At 28.8% G+C, this 18,304-nt stretch overlaps 1 protein-coding gene across 2 annotated transcripts; it reads right to left on the bottom strand.

Annotated features, from left to right (window-relative positions):
- Positions 1-529: 529 nt before the first annotated feature.
- Positions 530-8,926, bottom strand: LOC123293375 (glycine receptor subunit alpha-4). Of its 2 annotated transcripts, none has more exons than XM_044874171.1 (10): positions 8,854-8,926; positions 8,717-8,784; positions 6,548-6,647; positions 6,321-6,490; positions 5,247-5,402; positions 5,046-5,186; positions 3,849-4,078; positions 1,077-1,214; positions 872-1,021; positions 530-662 (listed from the first exon to the last, which is right to left on the bottom strand). In XM_044874171.1, the coding sequence occupies exons 1-10, from the start codon at positions 8,895-8,897 to the stop codon at positions 540-542; spliced, it is 1,320 nt and encodes a 439-aa protein (XP_044730106.1). In that variant the 5' UTR covers positions 8,898-8,926; the 3' UTR covers positions 530-539. The 2 variants fall into 2 exon arrangements, with proteins under 2 accessions (XP_044730106.1, XP_044730107.1); XM_044874172.1 differs by having other exon boundaries at positions 6,321-6,475.
- Between the last annotated feature and the right edge of the window lie 9,378 nt (positions 8,927-18,304).

Here is an 18,304-nt window from a genome sequence, read left to right as displayed (position 1 = left end):
TGAGCGCACATACTCTCTTTCTCTCTTACGTGAAAGGAACATAATAAAGGTGATTATAACACATGGCGATTATAGAACTTTTTATCAGTGTGCGAAAGAGAAATCATGTTTATATTTCAAATTTAACGGCATGTATAATTTGTTTTCACATGTAATTTTGTTTTGAATGTGTTTTCCGCTCCTCCGTGCTTTATAATTTACCCAAAAGCCAACTGTTAAAAATATCTTCTAACTGCAATTTCCACGTTATGAGAATTACTTGAGAATCACATTTTAATTCGAGCAAGGTTTGCACTTTTACGGCAACTAATTTGATAAACATAACCCAGTTTGAAATAAATTTGATAAATAAGTGCAGAACACAAATTGTTTGATCGTATAGGAGCCAGTCTACACCCATTCAAAAATTACTTTCATTCCATTTATTAAAAATTTTTCATATCTTGGAATTGCATAATACAAAAATAAATTTGTTTAAAATTGTTTTTATAAAAATAATATTTATTTATAATTTAGAACAGTTGAAATTTTGTTATCACTTATGTATTTTTAAACAATAACACTGGCCAATATACTACTAAAAATAGTACATATAAAGCTGGAAATACCAATCTTGAAGATCTATCAATCTCTTCCCATAAAATTTTCTTTTTACCAGTAGCCTAAAAAGTTCAAAAAGTTCAATATACAATGATTGTAAGTTTTGAAGTCAGAATATTTCAAAACAATTGCCATATCAAAACGAATAAAAAGTATAGTTTGGAATTTATTCAAACAAATAAACTACAAAAGAATAATGAGAAAAAATTGACTCTACAACGGCATTTGTTTTGAGATATCTCGCCTCCACTTTTTATTTTAAATTTCTTACATGATCAATCCAAGATAAATCTAAAAAATACGATGTTGGATTACTTCCAACACTTGTTGCTGAATGTCGTTGTGTAAATCGAATATTGCTACCATCCCAAACGGAATTTGCGCGTTTATCAATAAACGAGCAATTTGGTGGTGGCATTTGCTAAAAAATTTCAATTATTGTGACTAATTTTCAAAATAAAATCAATAAATCATACCATTGGTATCAATCGAGAAGCATCTGTTATCATATTTTTTCGTGATTGATATTTCACATCCAGAACTTTAACTATTACAAATTCGGCTAAAGCTGCGAACACAAATACCATACATCCTGCCATCCATAAATCTAATGCCTAGTTAGAAAGTTAAGTTAAATAAATATATATACTTATTACCACTATACTAGGCCTCTCATCCATCGAAAACCACAAAGTCGTACAAAAACGACATCGATAAATATACGCATACGTACAAAACAAAAAGATCTAGCAGCATATATAGGACCTAGAGGATCTAGCAGCATATATAGGACATAGATATGTGTTTTTTAGGTCATGCTTAGTAGTCAGTGTTTGTGTTATCCAAAGAACGTAAGCATTCTTCAGACACAATGCTATTAGACTGAAAGTTTCTTTATAGCTCGGTTCCAAATTTGCCATTATAATAGTGCTTTTAGCTTAATGCATGGGTAGAATTCATGTACAGAATTAATGCGAATTAATCAGAAGCAGACTTCAGAGAAAGGATATGATGTATGTTTATCCGAAACGAAATCGCCATTATTCATGAAATTCGGCAATTTTGAAAATGATTTAAATCGTGTTACGTGTTAAACTCTAATTTAACATCACAAGTCAAATTCAACATTGCGGCTTGCTTACCGAGCTTCTCCAAACTCCAATTTGAATTTTCATAAAATTAGACGTGATTCTGATTATTAGGCTGTAATGGATCAGATGAAGTTTAAAAAACTTTCGCTTTTCCAACTATCTATGCTTTCTACGTCAAAGTAAAGTTATTTAGTTTTCTATCTCAAAATTGAGGCAACAAATTTCAGGAGGTAGAACAAGATGATAATTTCTGTTATTTTAACTTTATATTTCTCCCGACAGAATTATCCTGCTTAAATGATATTTACTATGACAGTAAATTCTTTTTACAAAGCTAAATTTATATAACTTTGTCCGATATATATCACATGAATTTTTATACCATGTATATATGAAATATACATAGTATTATAAGTTTAGTCCCAAGTTTGTAACGCCTAAAAATATTGATGCTACAAAAAAAAATTGGTATAGGTGTTCATAAAATCACCTAATTAATCCATTTCCGGTTGTCCGTCCGTCCGACCGTCCGTCTGTGGTCACGATTACTCAAAAACGAAAAGAGATATCAAGCTGAAATTTTTACAGCGTGCTTAGGACGTAAAAAGTGAGGTCAAGTTCGTAAATGAGCAACATGGGTCAATTGGGTCATGGGTCCGTAGTACCCATCTTGTAAACCGTTAGAGATAGAATAAAAGTTTAAATATAAAAAATGTTCCTTACAAAATAAACAACTTTTGTTTGAAACATTTTTTTGTAAACATCACTGTTTACCCACGAGGGCGTTAATTAGGTACAAATTTTATAGTATGTATTAATATAGGAATATCAAAGTGAATATCTTTTGTTATTTACATGACGTCAAAAAAAACAAACGATTGCGCATCAACACTTGCGCATTATATGAGAATATCAGTTAAATATGTCAGATATGTATGTATGTGAAATGTGACAGAGTTATCAACACTGCCTATACATGGTATTTCAACAATTAACTCAGTCAATTGTTTGTTTTCACTTGTTATGATATATATCAATACAAAAATGATTAAAAATATTTAATGTTATTTAGTAATTTTTGACGTTTGTTACTGTATTTCTACTTCCCAAATTTTGATGGCATTTTAGTAGAGTTAAAACATACTAATACTAAGTTCTAATCGTGTCTTGTCAGAAAAAGTTCGTAACGCAAGAGTAAGTTTAAGTAAGATTCAGAATCGGAAGATGATCTACCTTTTTCTTCTTGAAGTCTAACCAAGCACAATTATGAATACGACATTTTTTATTTGATAACAGTTTATTACGAATGACTGACGACTGATTTGATAATTAGGTAATAGACTGATTATACTCTAAAGTTATTATTTGTAATAATTATTGTTTTGTTACTTAAGTGTAGGTATGACCATTGACTGAATAGAATTTATAAAATTGTTTTATGTGTTCGAGTTTTATTTATAAAATTTTATGATTTTTAGTTGATTTTGCCAGATCTAGACGAATATTTTATGTTTTGCATTCATTTGTGTGATTTTAAGTACCTTAATAAAATAAAATTTTTTGTTTTTTTTAAATATCAAAATTTTGATATATATCGGATATATATCAAAAATATCCGATATTTTGATATTTATAATAAATATCGGATATTTTCGAACTCTGCTTTAAACTAAAAAATAATCAGCCTCGGAATATCATTTTCACTAAAAAGATAATGGTGAGAATTTAAACCTCTAAATAAATACAACAAAACATGTAAATCAATTAAGCAACTTGTTGTTTATCAACACATGTTTGACGATTACGGGAACTGACTATTTTCAACGAAGAATTGTAAGTGAATTTTTGGAACACTCCCTTTTAAAAAATTTCGTATCAAAACTATCGGCATTTTTCATAAATTGAATCCTAATCTATTCGGCTATTTCTTTAATACTTATATACAGTTTTCTTGAAAGGCATCAACCTGTTGTTATTTATAGCGTTTTATCTCTGTAACAGCTTGTAATTTTCAGTAAATGAGAGGCGTTAGTAGTAGTTGTACGACAATGCTGTGACAAGGTACAAGGTACTACGGTACCTATAAAAGAATGTATTAATGAAATTTAAGATTCTAATGAGAAAAAGGGATTAAATATTTTTAGAAAAATAACTTACTTTTACATAAGCAACCGGAGGAATGTCACTTTTTAAACCAGTGAACATTGTTACTAACGTCAGCATACATGTGACAAGTAATGTTACACGTCCAGGTATTGCATCTAATCCTAAATAGAAACTAAACCAAGACAAGACAACAACCAGGCCAGATGGTGCAAATGTTTGTATTAAATGATGCCCAATATGACGTTCAAATCTAAAATAAACAATCAAACGGGAAAAATTTTCTGAAACAAGTATTAAATATTTTAACAAACAATTTTTGAGACATCCACAGACAGTTCTACACATAAACAGATAGTATTATGGAATTGAAGTGCAAAAATTAGATGGCGAATTTTCCAGGAACGCTACTAGTCTGGAAGCCGAGGCTTTTTAAAATGTTTACTACTTGCGTGGTAAAGTGTTAACAATGAAAAAACTAATGCGTGGCGTGTGGCAGCTTAGAGTTTTTTAAAATAGAGGGCTATACGAAAACAGAATGCGTTTTCACTGTTGGACAATATTTAAAAAATAATAATGCTTTGGAAGTTATACCTCGCGATTTTTGTACAAATAATGTTTGGAATAGTGATTTATTTTCATCAAATGTGAAATGATAAATTAAAATTTTTTTAGCGAAATTACACCATAAATCGGCGGCCAAATCATGAGATTTATATATTTAAAAGGTTGTAGTAGATTTTCCAAAAGTCATTTTTTGGACTTTTTCCAATCAACATTGAGCGTACAAAAAAAAAAGAAAAGGCTCATTCATTGGTAAGTCGATTTCAAGAGTTGAGCGAGCTCACCGAACTCACTCGCGACAAACCATGATTTTTCTGGCGAGCCGTAATTTTTGTTTTTCATATAAACTTTTAACTATACTTAAAATGTCTGTCTCATAATATGTACATTACATATAGTAGAGTAGTGACTTCTATGAACTTGGCTAACGCACTAAATTAATACAAGCAAGTAAAAAATTCGGTGGCGTTACATTTTATGGGGTTAATTGAAGCAATTATAAACTTTCATTTTACTTAAAAATGAATTACGTAACTTCAATACACATCTGTTAATACTGTTCTGAGATATTTTCGTTTATTTCAAAGTATAAATCGATTGCGAAACAAATATCGAAACCTTTCTATTATTATGGTCTGTTTTTGTGAAAAGTTTTGTAAAGAATTTATACAATAAGTATCTTCATACCTGCTTTTTCCTGCATATAATCATTAGTTTCATCTAATTGCAATGGATATCCAATATGATATTGTAACAATTTCAATTCGGGATTTAATGTGACTCCTGGTTGAGTCCACCGAAATCGTACTTTTTTAATATTATATGAAACTGAATAAAGTTTAAATTTTAAAATATGAAGTGTATCAGCAAATCTATTCTATGACTTACAACTTTCAATATATAATGGGCAGATTTGTATATCCATTGGATAATTTTTAAATTCCATTTGACAGGCAACAATAGCATGCATTCGAGCTGTATATGATACGGTTTTATTACGATATAATGTCACTGATGAATATTTATGTGTTAATGCAGCAATTTCTGTAATTTTAAATAATGTTTAGGAGAGGACTATTTTCTTTCAAAATACTGTTTAGAATTAGCAGCAAACCTTTCCGTGACATCATGACATGGAAAGTGTTCCAGACGAGAAAAAAACTATTTAGAATTAGCAGCAAACCTTTCCGTGACATCATGACATGGAAAGTGTTCGAGAAGAGTGAAGATTGAACTGTACGACTGTTTCGCAAGTGGAAATATTGGCTTTAGTGAGGTGTGCTTAAATTGGGAAAACAAGTTACAATGGTACCGTATCAGTATTTTTCTGATAGTAACATGGGACTTCGAGTCTCTGCAGCTTCAATATTTGAATGGAGACTTAGCTGAATGTGTGAAATAATTAAATTTTATTAACTCAAAAAAATGCCGATGAAATAGGTCAGTAGAAACGATGAGTAATATCCACATCGCCGATTATCTCTTTATAATTAAAAAACATACAACAGGCATACACTTCGCTAAATATCGATATTTCGATTACGACGTAGCCATCGTCAGTAGCTAAATTTATTCATATAACACATAACAAACATTCTTTACAAAGTTAAAAATAAATGTGTAAAGCATTACCAATAATTACAGTAACACTTACAAAAATCAAATAAAAAATCACAAAATCGAAAAAAAATTTTATTTTCAAAACAAAACTTTTTAGTGGGTTTGAAATACTTCTATCAAACCTACTAGAAGACCGTAATTTATATCTATGAGTTGAATGTTTGTAGTGTACTATATGTAAAAATTTAGCTACTGCCGACGGCTGCTTTGCAATCGAAATATCCATATTTAGCGAAATGTAAGACAATTGTATGTTTTTTTAAATAAAATTTCTTAATATACACTTTTATTTCGAGTATCGTGGTATTTATTTCAATAACTAAAATATAAATGTATACTTACGAACAACTTTTGAATTGAAAAAATATGGATCTGGTTGCCATAAATTATCAAAAAATTCTGGTGGTAACGTAACATAATCATCACCTTCTTCGAATATTGAATCAGTTATACGTAAACGCGGTTCTGTCCATTTTTGTCGTACGAACATATCAATACTAAAATCGTGAGAACTTTTATATTTGGTAAAAATTTCTTATAAATAATTATTATTATAAAAATCAATTTACCGAAAATCCATATCTTCAACGTTTATTGAATTAATATCTACAACATATATGCTAAAGTCAACCATTACTGGTTCACTTTTGTTTAATGACGGTCTCATTTCTGAAAAAAAAAATTATTTACATCGAATATTGTAGTAATATCCAATTTAAGAATTCGATTGAAATTAATAGGATATTTTCGAATAAATCCAATTTAAATTCATTCATATCGATTGGAAGTTTTGAATATTTTAAATAGGATGATTACAATTTTAAAAAATATGCAATTGCTAACTTAACGTTGCGTTAGCACCGCCATATTTAGATAGCAGAGTTCTGAATTCCTTGGAAGAGAAAGAAAATTTGTTGGTAGTTTTCAAAACTAGTTCTCTCCTATAAAGCATCGGAAATTGACTTTGAAAATTGGTTGTGTTAACTTTACGTTAGCCAATATTATGATAGCAGAGTTCTGAATTCTTTGTCAGAAAAGGAGGAGCGCTTGATAGTTTTTCAAATTATTTCCGTTCTAAAAGACATCGTTAATTTTTAAATTCGATTTTCGGCGTCTTAATAGGGTGAACTAATGCTAAAAATACCAATATATTTTCCTTTTCTTCCAAGAAACTCAAGACTCCGCCACCTTTCCATTTGACCTTGATAACCTGCACTAACATTTTTCAATGTCTTAAAGACCGGAACTTTTTTTTTACAATATCAAGAACTTTACCTATTCTGCTAAGAAATTTTAAACTCTCATCAGAACTCTGCTGAACGCTAGGTTAGCACCACAATTTATCTAATTTGATTTTCGGTATCATATTAGGGTGAAAAACTTTTTAAAAAGTCCAAATATGTGTGTATATATACATACAGTATGTTTAATATTTGTCTGGGAAATTAATTTGAATTTCTCAAGAATCTGGAAATTTCAGGCAGTTTTTTAAACTAATCGCTACAAGCGTTGGAATAAATAGGAATTCATATCGAATATAAACGTGAAATAGTAGTACAAGGCGGGGCACGCAAATCAAATGATTTAAAAAAAAAAGGTATTCGGCCATTAGAACAGATTGGAAGTGTACGGTTTGTTGCAATATAATTCTTAGCTCAACGCATTTTCGTACTTTCTCACTCGTAGTGTCTGCTTGTCTACCGAAAAAAATTTGGATAGATTTTTATCCCTCTTCCCGAGATCCAACTCGGTAAAAAATTTAACAAAAAGAAAGGGAGTATAATAAAAACTTGGCTTTATTAGCTTTATTATTATTATTATTACTCTTGAAGGAACAGAGCCATAGCGATTCATATTTAATTTCTGGCTGAATTCACGCTGTAAGATAGTCAGCACGTTGTATCATTTTCAGTTCGCAATCTTGTTTCATTTTTTAGTTATCGTTTTCATGAACGAGAAAGCAGACGGGCAAATGAAAATGGCTAATCATGCATGTTATGGTCACCTATATTAAAATTGTATTTCTACCATTAAATATTTCTAAGCGTTAAAAACTTTAAACTAAATTTAATATACTGTTAACATATTACAGGCTATAAAACCTGTTGTTAACACATAACGTCCTACATATGCGTACAAAATGCATTTTGGGCGAAAAAAAAATATATTCGGCTCTATCAGTATCGTAATATTGGACATTAAAAATATGATTCGAATGATCTATGTTCAAATTGCATTCTTTCTCTAACGAGAAATTTTGAGTCCAGAATAATATTGTCTCTTAAGTATTTAAACAATTACATAAAACTTTTCATAATTTAACTTTTTTTTATTGAATCTGTTTTTAATTATGAAATAAATTATTCCTTATCAAGAGAACCTTTTTGTAATACACATTTTACCTCTACCATTCATTGAGGTAGAGGTAAAATGGGGTAAGATGGGACATAAAATATCGTAGGTTGTGATTATTCTTAATCTAAAATGAAAATTGAATATCCCATATTTGAAACAAAAGTTATTAACGAATGTAAAAATGAACTTAATGGCTGATTATCATGAAGTTGAAAACGGCTTAAGAATCCTGCAACATCATTTTCACAGATTGACTGTGTAGATCAGTTGGTTAGTGACTAGACATATAGGGCCGTTGCTAAGGACAAAGTGGGACATCTCTCAGAACTTTTATCGTTTATTATCACTATTATTACACAAATTTTTTTAGAATAGATACGTACCCTTAACATAATTACTTGGAAGCACATTTTTAATATTTTTGTCACTAGTCACATTATCAACAATAAAACTAAAAAAGTAATTTAAATTTTAATTGTTTTTAATTAATTTTTAAGAGCACTGTTAAAATATTAATTACCTGAATAAAAGAATAATTTGAAAAATCCAGTACTGCGTTAACATATTATCTCTCAAATAGAATGAAAATTTAAACAATTATATTATTTGAATTGAAAATGTATATTACACAGTGATTAAAAAAGCTATAAAGTAATTAAGTTAAATGGAAATTAATAAAAAAAATAATTGAATATAAAAACTTCCGTGAATTATTAGTTAAATAAATATATACAAGCCTTCAATTGCGTTTATATGCATAGAGTATAAGCGGGACATTGTTGGACTACTGTATATATATATATATATATATATATATTATTGGATTCATCGTTTTTAGTCATATTTTATCTAATATTATAATTAAATAAAATACAATTATATATTTTATTATGAATTATTAATTCAAGGCTTAAAAATCAGTGTTTTTCTTTGAAACATTTGATTAGATACTACTTTAACTTAATTATCTGCTCATTTGAAATTTAAAATCAATTTGTGATGTGCAAAAGATGTGAAACATTTTTTATATATTTTGCTTTCTCATTTACGTTTATGAGTAGAAGATTTTTACAATATCTGTGGCGGCTCTAATTTTTATACTCTTATAGTATAATTCCTTACAAATATCAAAAGTGAGAGAAACCAGTCTAAAAACTCTTGTATGAATGAAACAAAACCTCTAAATACGTACAACATAGGACAAGATATAGTACCTCAGGTCATTTTTACCTTATTGAATCATTCTTAGTTTCCTGAAAGGTATTGCTGTCTGTTAGACAGCAACTATATATGGAGACAAAGTTTACTTACCAGAAGGCAAGCAACCATAAATAAACCGTTACTGAATCCGATAAAAGTTTCGGATAATTTCGGATAGCAGCGGTTAAAAATTAAACAAAAAGATAAAAAAAAGTAACTATACACAATTCGACAGTGTACTGCGTGAGTGCATTTATTTTATATAATAGAGATGGCTATGAAGCCCCGAAACCGAAACTTTTATAATATTATTATAAATATATCCGTATCCATATTCAAATCCGAAATTTTAGATCCGTTAAACCTTTATTTTAAATCATACTCTACCACTTACCGTACCACTGGTCAATGGTAGCATGAGGAGTGTGTTATGTATTAATTTTTGAAATTATTTTTTTCTTTATTGTAGGCGACCATGATGTTTACGTTAGCGAAGTACAAGTGGAAATATTGTATTACCCATCTAGGTAGGAAAGTAGTACATTTCAAAACTCTCGCCTTCGGTTCGGGAGACAATAGCAGGTCTTTTATTGGTTGCGACGTCCTATATTTTTTCCGTGGCACGTTAACTAAGCTGACCGAACTTTCGATCCAGGTGGGATAAAATCGAGACAATAAAAAAATCGAAACTAATTATAGATGCTCAGAAAATATTGTGCCCATAAGAGAAATAAGTAAGATTCTAAATGTTTCAATTGCAAAATAAATACACTTAACATCGATAGCTGTTACTATTTAAACTCTCAAAAATAATAAATTGTGTGTAAGAATAACCGTGCTATTGATAACTGAGAGTGGACACGTTTTCGGTAGTTCCAATTTAAACTATCAGGAGAGAGTATATTTCCATTGTTATATTTAAAAAACTTTTTTAAATAGATCATAAATGTAAATATTGATTCCGGGTACTAAACTTTCCCTTTGGTACTAGCAAATTAATTTCGAGTGGAAAAAAAAGCTCATACACTATTAGGGTTTCGTCTGTGCTTGCATTTTACGAATCTTCTGCGTACATTGAAACGTAAAACACCAAATTTTTGAGGAGGTTAAACTTTTTTTTTTCTGAATTGTTAGTACATTGGTGGAAAATTTGTTGTTTTAATTTTTGAATAAGCTGGCTAATTGACGATCGATTTTTGCGTATCGATATCTCACGTATTTGCCAATTGCTTAAACATTAAGCTGATTTATTTATTTAGGATTTGTAGCTTTTTCAAAAAACGTTCAATTTTTCAATTATTTAACGTTATATACTCCGAATTTCAAACGCCAATAACTTTTTGCTTAGATTTCATCGCTTTATCGATATCCATTACCATTTTCAACATATATTTTTCTGATTTAGTTTCCGTTTAACTTCTGATTTAGAGGGTGAACAAAGCTTAATCTCAAATTTCGGTGTTATAGGTCAATCAGAATCGGTGTTATAGGTCAAAATTTAGAAATTTTGTCTTTTTTCGCCTCATTTATTGGAGTATGAACCATTTCCAGACAAATGAGATTTCGATACGCAAAAAACTGTTAATTTAAACTAAATTAAAAGTTATGGCCGAATAAAAATAAAGTAGACTAATGTTGAGAGTAAAACTAAATTGGCCTTAGTAACATTTTTTTTATTAAAACATTATCAGCATAATTTTTGCACTATCATATTAGCGCCCTCAGTGGTAAATAATATTAATAATTTAAAACATTTCTTCACAAAACATGTTAATAGAATTATTGAAAACATATATATTTATATTTGTTTGCATTCATAATTATTAGAATGTTGGTACAACTAATTTATATTTCAACTTGAATTATTGAACAAGTGGACAACCAATTAGCGATAAATTATAAATTTTAATTTATTCAATGTCCATTGAATAATTGCTTTACAATTATTACAATTAACAATATACTCTTTGTATAAAGTAAAAAACTCTTGATAACAAGTTAAAATAAAAAACTAAATTAATTGATAAAATATCCTGTAAATACAGTGATGGAATATCAGAGCAATACTTCGAAATGAAATTTTAACAATAAAATACTACCAGGAAAAGTAATCTCTTGAACCTATTAATATAATCCAATGGGTTTGGTATAAAATTAGAATTAAAATTAAATTTTCAACTGCATCTTCTATAGTTTTGGAGAATATTGAAACTATAAATTTTTGCCCTAATTTGTGCCCTCATGGGAAAACAATGTTTTAATCAAAAGTTGTTTATTTTCCATTGGGAAAAGTTCTTTCATTTAAAATTATATTCTACCTATTACGGTTTACAAGGTAGGTCCTACAGATCTATGACCCAATTGAATATGCTGCTCTTTTGCGAACTCATTTTTTATGTCTTGGGCACGCTATAAAAGTTATGTAGCTCGATGTGTCTTTTTATTTTGAGTTATCGGGATGATAGAAGGCAGACAAGCGGAAATGGACCATGTGATTTTATGGATAAACTATATTATTTACTGTGGTATATTTCAAACAGAAGTATATTCGATGTATGTATTAGAAATTTCCTGAAAGTTCTATAATTTGCAGAAATATTCCAGAAAATTTTAAAATTAAAATTGGTCGTAAATTATCCGGAGTATTACAAAATTGTCAGAATTTTACTTTTCCTACAAATCGAGTTAAACATGTTTTGAGTAGTGTTTATTGCGTCAGAGAGTAAAGGCTCAGCTCCTTGCGACATAAAATGTCACTCAATGCCAGATTTTTAAGTCGCTTAAAGTTTGAATGTTGATGAGCTCTGACAGTATAATGTATAAGAAATTTTCAGGAATATTCCAGAATATTCTAAAATTTTCTAGATTGTCCGAAATGATCTGGAATGTTTCAGCATTTTCGAAATTTGCAATAATGGTTTGAAATGTTTGAGAATGATTTAAAATGTTCCAGAAAATTTTAAAATGTTTCCATTCCAGATTTAAACTTTTGAAGCATGTCCGAATAAGTGTTCGTTTTAGACGCTTACGCTTAAGTGCAATTTTTGTGTGTTTTAGCTTACGTTAATCGCATTGTGTATCTTATGCACCCATTGTATTTGCTCAACTTTTGGTGCACTTTGTCAGCACTCTCAGCGAGTAAATAAATAAGTATACTTACTGCAAAATAAATAAAGTATTGATAAATGGTAAGTAATCGAGAGGCCTAAAATGGAACTACTGAAGAAGCGGTCCACTTCTTGTACAATAGTATACATTTCTATCTCTAGTTGGCGGGATTTATCTGATTTGAATTTGAATATTTTTATTGGCCTTAAAAAATGGTACAAGTATTGCCATCTGGTAATCGAAATTGTGACTACTGAATTCGGGTCTTCTTTTGATTTTAACTAGTACGAATTATTAACTTGTAACATCAAAATAATTAATAATTAATCTCTCGTACCTTCGTACCTTACCTGTTTAGTCCATAGAATATTAATTCTATACATACAAAACGCGAGGGATCTGCTATCCTGTAAGTGGATGCGGTATGATGAATGAGAGAGAAGACTGTCAGTGAGTTCCCCTGTGTCCTTGTCATATGTAGATTTATACTTAATATAATCATATGTACATGTATACTTATTATATGTATTAGTAAGTATAATTTTATGTAATAGACAAGAACACAGGGGAGCTTACTGGCAGTCTTCTCTCTCGCTTCGCATATCGCATCCACTTACAGATTAGCGTTCGCTATCTTCATATCTCTATGGTTTAGTTAGTAGTATTTATAAGAAAGTATATATATTGTGTTTTATAAAGGAGTGTTCCAAAATTAACGCAAAAAGTTGGAATGAGACGTTAATCTTGGGACACCCTTGATTATTATTATTATTATTATTATATAAAAGTGATAGAATTTCATCTAAAATAAATATGAATGAATAATGGTTATTTTATACAGTACAAAATCATTTTTCGGAATAACGTTTTTTAGTCTATTGTTTGTTGTTTGTTCTTCATTGGTTGAGAATTAAAATTATTTGTTAGATCGTTGTTTATTTATTATTTACTAAAAATTATTTTGTTATTTTAATTCCCACCTCCTGACAGAAGAGTGATTTATGACATAAGTAAGAAAGTGGGATTAACATAATTAATTTTTTTGGTGAAATAACATGTTCTTCTTTAAAATTTTTTTATAAAATTTCATAATTTAAAACAATAATAAATTTTAGCATGTACAGCTAAAAAGCAAGCAAAATAAGTATTTTTTTAAATATTTTATAATAGGCGAATATGTTATAAAAAAGTGGAATAAAGTTATAACATGTTCTCCTGTTACAAAATTTCAAATTTTAGTCTTAGACTTTTAATTTTATAAATAAATACAAATTTTAATATTTTGTAATAGGAGAATATGAGTGAGATAAACTATATGACAGGTTCTCCTATTAAAAAGTTTCTTATTTTAGCATAGCTCCGCGATCTTAGCACCTCATGTGCGGAATTTCGATTGACCAATTATACCATCTGAAAGGTTAGAAATTGGTCATAAAAGGTCAGTTGGTCTCATTAATTGGTCAGCATCAGAAAATTTTGTATTAAAGATTGAAAAAACTCCACCTATGCGCGATCGGGAAGCATTCGCTGATAATTGGTCAGCTAATATAAATAATTGGTCAGTTTAATATATTCAAAAAATAATATAATTTCGAAAAAATTTTTTCAACATTTGTACTAGGAGAACATAAGTGGGAATTAGTAGTTCCTGATAAGGAGAAAGGTGAGTAAGTGTTTTCACCCCGAAAGTCTAAAATTTTATTTTGGCAGAAAGTTATTGGTCTGCCCACTAGAGGTCACACTCACCAAACACGGGTGTGCAGACCACTAACTTTCTGACTTACGAGGTGACAACAATTACCTTGCTATCAGGTACTACTTATTCCGTCCGTCCTTGATGTTCTCCTAGTAGAAATGTGAAAAAAATTGAAGTTTTTGAACGAAAAAAAACTAATTTTTTCATCATTTACTAGGCAAACATGCTGTGGTGGAAATTTGAAAAAAAATGAAAATAAAAATCAGTTTTTGTTAAAAGATTTAATTAACTTTTTTTTAATATGTCCTCACCTAGTTTCGAACCAAGGGACTATTTATTCGAAGTCAGATACGCTAACCATTATACCATTAGGGCTCTGTTATTCGTATTAATAAATAATTATATTCATATTTTCGACTTTCTTAAATTATAACAAAAAGTAAAACTCATTTTCGGAAAATTTTGAGTAGTATTATTACAAAAAAAAATGGCAAACGAAGTTTGAAATACTTACCTATCGTGAAGTTCGAAATACTTACCTATTTTTAACTGAAATAATATTGTATAGCTACAGAGAGATGGGGAAAAATAAAATAAAAACAGGGTTTGAGTTTTCAACTTTATTTAAATGAAATCAAAATACATAAAAACTATTTACGAATTACTTGCACATAATTCCATATAATTAATTTCATCTTAAAAAAATTTTTTTGCATCAGCTTTTTTTTTACAAACCAAATACCACACAAAAATAAAATAAAAATCCAAAAAGAATATTACGTATTTACAATCCAACTTCTTTATCTCACCTATATTTTATAAGAATTTGTTTGTACCTTTACTAAAAAAAAATTAATTAGTTAATTAATAATTTTGTTCTGAAAGGAAAAATGGGATAGAATAAAATAAAACAAAATTTAAAATATATAACGATATTTATTTATTTATATTAATTTGAAAACGTTATCCCGAAAATTGATTTTTTACTATATAAAATAACCATTATTATTATTCATTCAAATTTTTTATAGGTGACATATGTACAAATATATATAATACAAGTGAAAACAAACAATTGACTGAGTTAATTGTTGAAATACCATGCATAGTCAGTGTTGATTTATTTATCACATTACACATACAAACATGTGACACATACATAACTGATAATCAAGTATAGTACCTATTATAAAATTTCCGCCTAATTGGCGCCCTCACGAGTAAACAGTGATGTTTATGAAAAAAAATTTTACATTTAAACTTTTGTTCTATCTCTAACGGTTTACAAGATGGGTCCTACGGACCCAAGACCCAATTCACCTATGATGCTCATTTACGAACTTGACCTCACTTTTTACGTCCTGAGTACGCTGTAAAAATTTCAGCTCGATATCTTTTTTCGTTTTTGAGTTATCGTGTCCACAGACGGACGGATGGACGGACGGACAACCGGAAATGGACTAATTAGGTGATTTTACGAACACCTATGACAAAATTTTTATACTAACATCATTATTTTTAAGCGTTACAAACTTGGGACTAAACTTAATATACTATGTATATTTCATATATACATGGTATAAAAAGAGTGAAAAATTTAAATAAAAGGAAAAATTCATTTTTTTAAAAGTAAAAAATTATAAAAAAAATATTCCCCCTACTCTGTCTGGTTTATAGTGAAGAGCTGTGCGTAAGTACTCACTGTCCTGATAAAACCATCCGGCTCAAAGCATGCGCGTTACGACAGAGACAACTTTTTTAATTTTTTTTAATATTAAATTAAACTGACCAATTATTTATATTAGCTGACCAATTATCAGCGAATGCTTCCCGATCGCGCATAGGTGAAGTTTTTTATTTTTTCTGCGAATGAGGTGCTAAACTTATTAATTGACCTTGAAAATCTTTAATAAAAAATTTTCTGATGACCAATTAATGAGACCAACTGACCTTTTATGACCAATTTCTGACCTTTCAGATGGTATAATTGGTCAATCGAAATTCCGCACATGAGGTGCTAAGATCGCGGAGCTTTTTAGCATATTGTATATATTTATTATTTTGTAACAAGAGAACATGATTTTAACGAGTAAGATATATTTATGATTATTTAAATTCCCACCCCCTGTCTGAATTGTGATTTATGACATATGTATAATTGACGTTATTTATAAATAATTTAAACTTCAAAAAGAGTGGAAAATTTAAACAACAGGAAAAATTCATTTTTCCTGCGTACCTTGGTTTCAACCAGCGTACCTTGGTTTCATAGGCAAGTACTATACCTACACAACCACCCGACTTATTAATAACAATATAATTAAATTAATACTTAGCTTTACTAAATAATTAATTAATTGATAATTTTGTTCTGAAAGAAAAAATAGGATACAAAATTAAAAAAAATTTAAAATATATAACGATTTTTATTTGTTTATAACAAAATAAACAAAAATGTGTCAGTCAGCTTTACTTTAGAATTTGCAACAATCTAGTTAACATTGACCCGATGGGTCGATTGAACGATCTGGCTTTTTTATTTTTTAATTCCTTAAATTTAAAAATTTTTAATTTCTTAAAAATTCGTTAAAAACTTAGGGATATAAAAATTTCAAAATGCTTCAAAAGCATTTTTTTAATAAATGAATTTCCTTTAAAAAAAGAGTTGGTAGTGGTGCCGCTACTCTTCAACCAGACTTCGACTTTTTTTATTTAGGGATCCTTCAAAGACAATTACAATTACGAGAATATAATTAACTGTTTACGGTAGCTCAAGTACTTTTAAAATTTGTAAAAAATATAGGTATATAAAGTCCATTTGAAAATCAAAGGTTGAATTTCTTAAGCTGATGGACCAAAAAATTGAGCGTTAAAATCTGATTGCCTGATATATACTTCATTTTATTATTTAGGATTAGGACCAAGTGTAGTTTGACAGTTATTTCAAAACGGTTGGAAAGAATCCCTGTTTTGAAAAGGATAGACTTCTTTCTGGAATTGAAAAATTTTTAATTGAAGGATAAACTGAAAAATTGATGAATTGAATATTTATATTATTATATTTATCGAAGATGATATTCGATTAAAGAGATAATTGAATAAAAAAACGTAAACATTATTTTTTCTAATTCTTTAAATGATGGAATGTCAGCCTCCTGACACCATAGAAAATTGTATGTTTCAAGATTATGGATGATTTTTTTTATCCAATTATCTTCTTTTTTGAATTCAACTATCACAAAAATTAATTTTTATTATGACAAGTATTTATTCTTATATATATTTAATTCATTTCATATATACAGGGTATAATGAAGAGCTCAAAATTTTTATGTAACTTGTAGCTGTAAAGACAGTCTTGACAGACCTGGATCTCATTATTTTTAAGAACAATCTTGATTATGGATTGAAGGTATTTAAATTACTTATCAATATTAATAATGATATTTTTATAATTTTTATTAAGCCAAACAAAATAAATTTATCTTCAAGTACAAAGAATGAACATTTTTCTCAGATTTAAGAACATTATCTATTTGTTTTATAAAATTTTGAATTAGTATAATTAAAAATTTAAATTTTCTTTTAAACATACACAACACAAGATTTTTCTACAGTAATAAAATTCAGGGTGGGAAAAAGAAAGGTGTGATTTTCAATATTTTGTAAAAAAAAAAAACGAATCAACTTTTAGAGTTCTGAAACCGAATGGTAATTACCCCAGTGAAAAAAATATTAGAAGAATAAATTTAAATGTAAAAGTCTTAGGAATTCAGAAAATTCTTAAGATTTCTGAATAACTCAGAATTTCTCAACGTTTTTGGACTATCTAATTCAGAGTTATCCAGACTTATTAAGTCTGAATTGAGACACCCCAAAAACGTTGAGAAATTCAGAGTTTTTTAGACTTAATCTATCTTAAAATATTTTTTTCACCAGCGAAACTCTATTATTAAGACTCCGTTGT

The sequence above is a fragment of the Chrysoperla carnea genome, chromosome 2 (assembly GCF_905475395.1).
Source record: "Chrysoperla carnea chromosome 2, inChrCarn1.1, whole genome shotgun sequence".
Lineage (NCBI taxonomy): Eukaryota > Metazoa > Arthropoda > Insecta > Neuroptera > Chrysopidae > Chrysoperla > Chrysoperla carnea.
The sequence above is the reverse complement of the archived record's forward strand: the minus strand, read 5'-3'. Positions and strand labels throughout refer to the sequence as shown.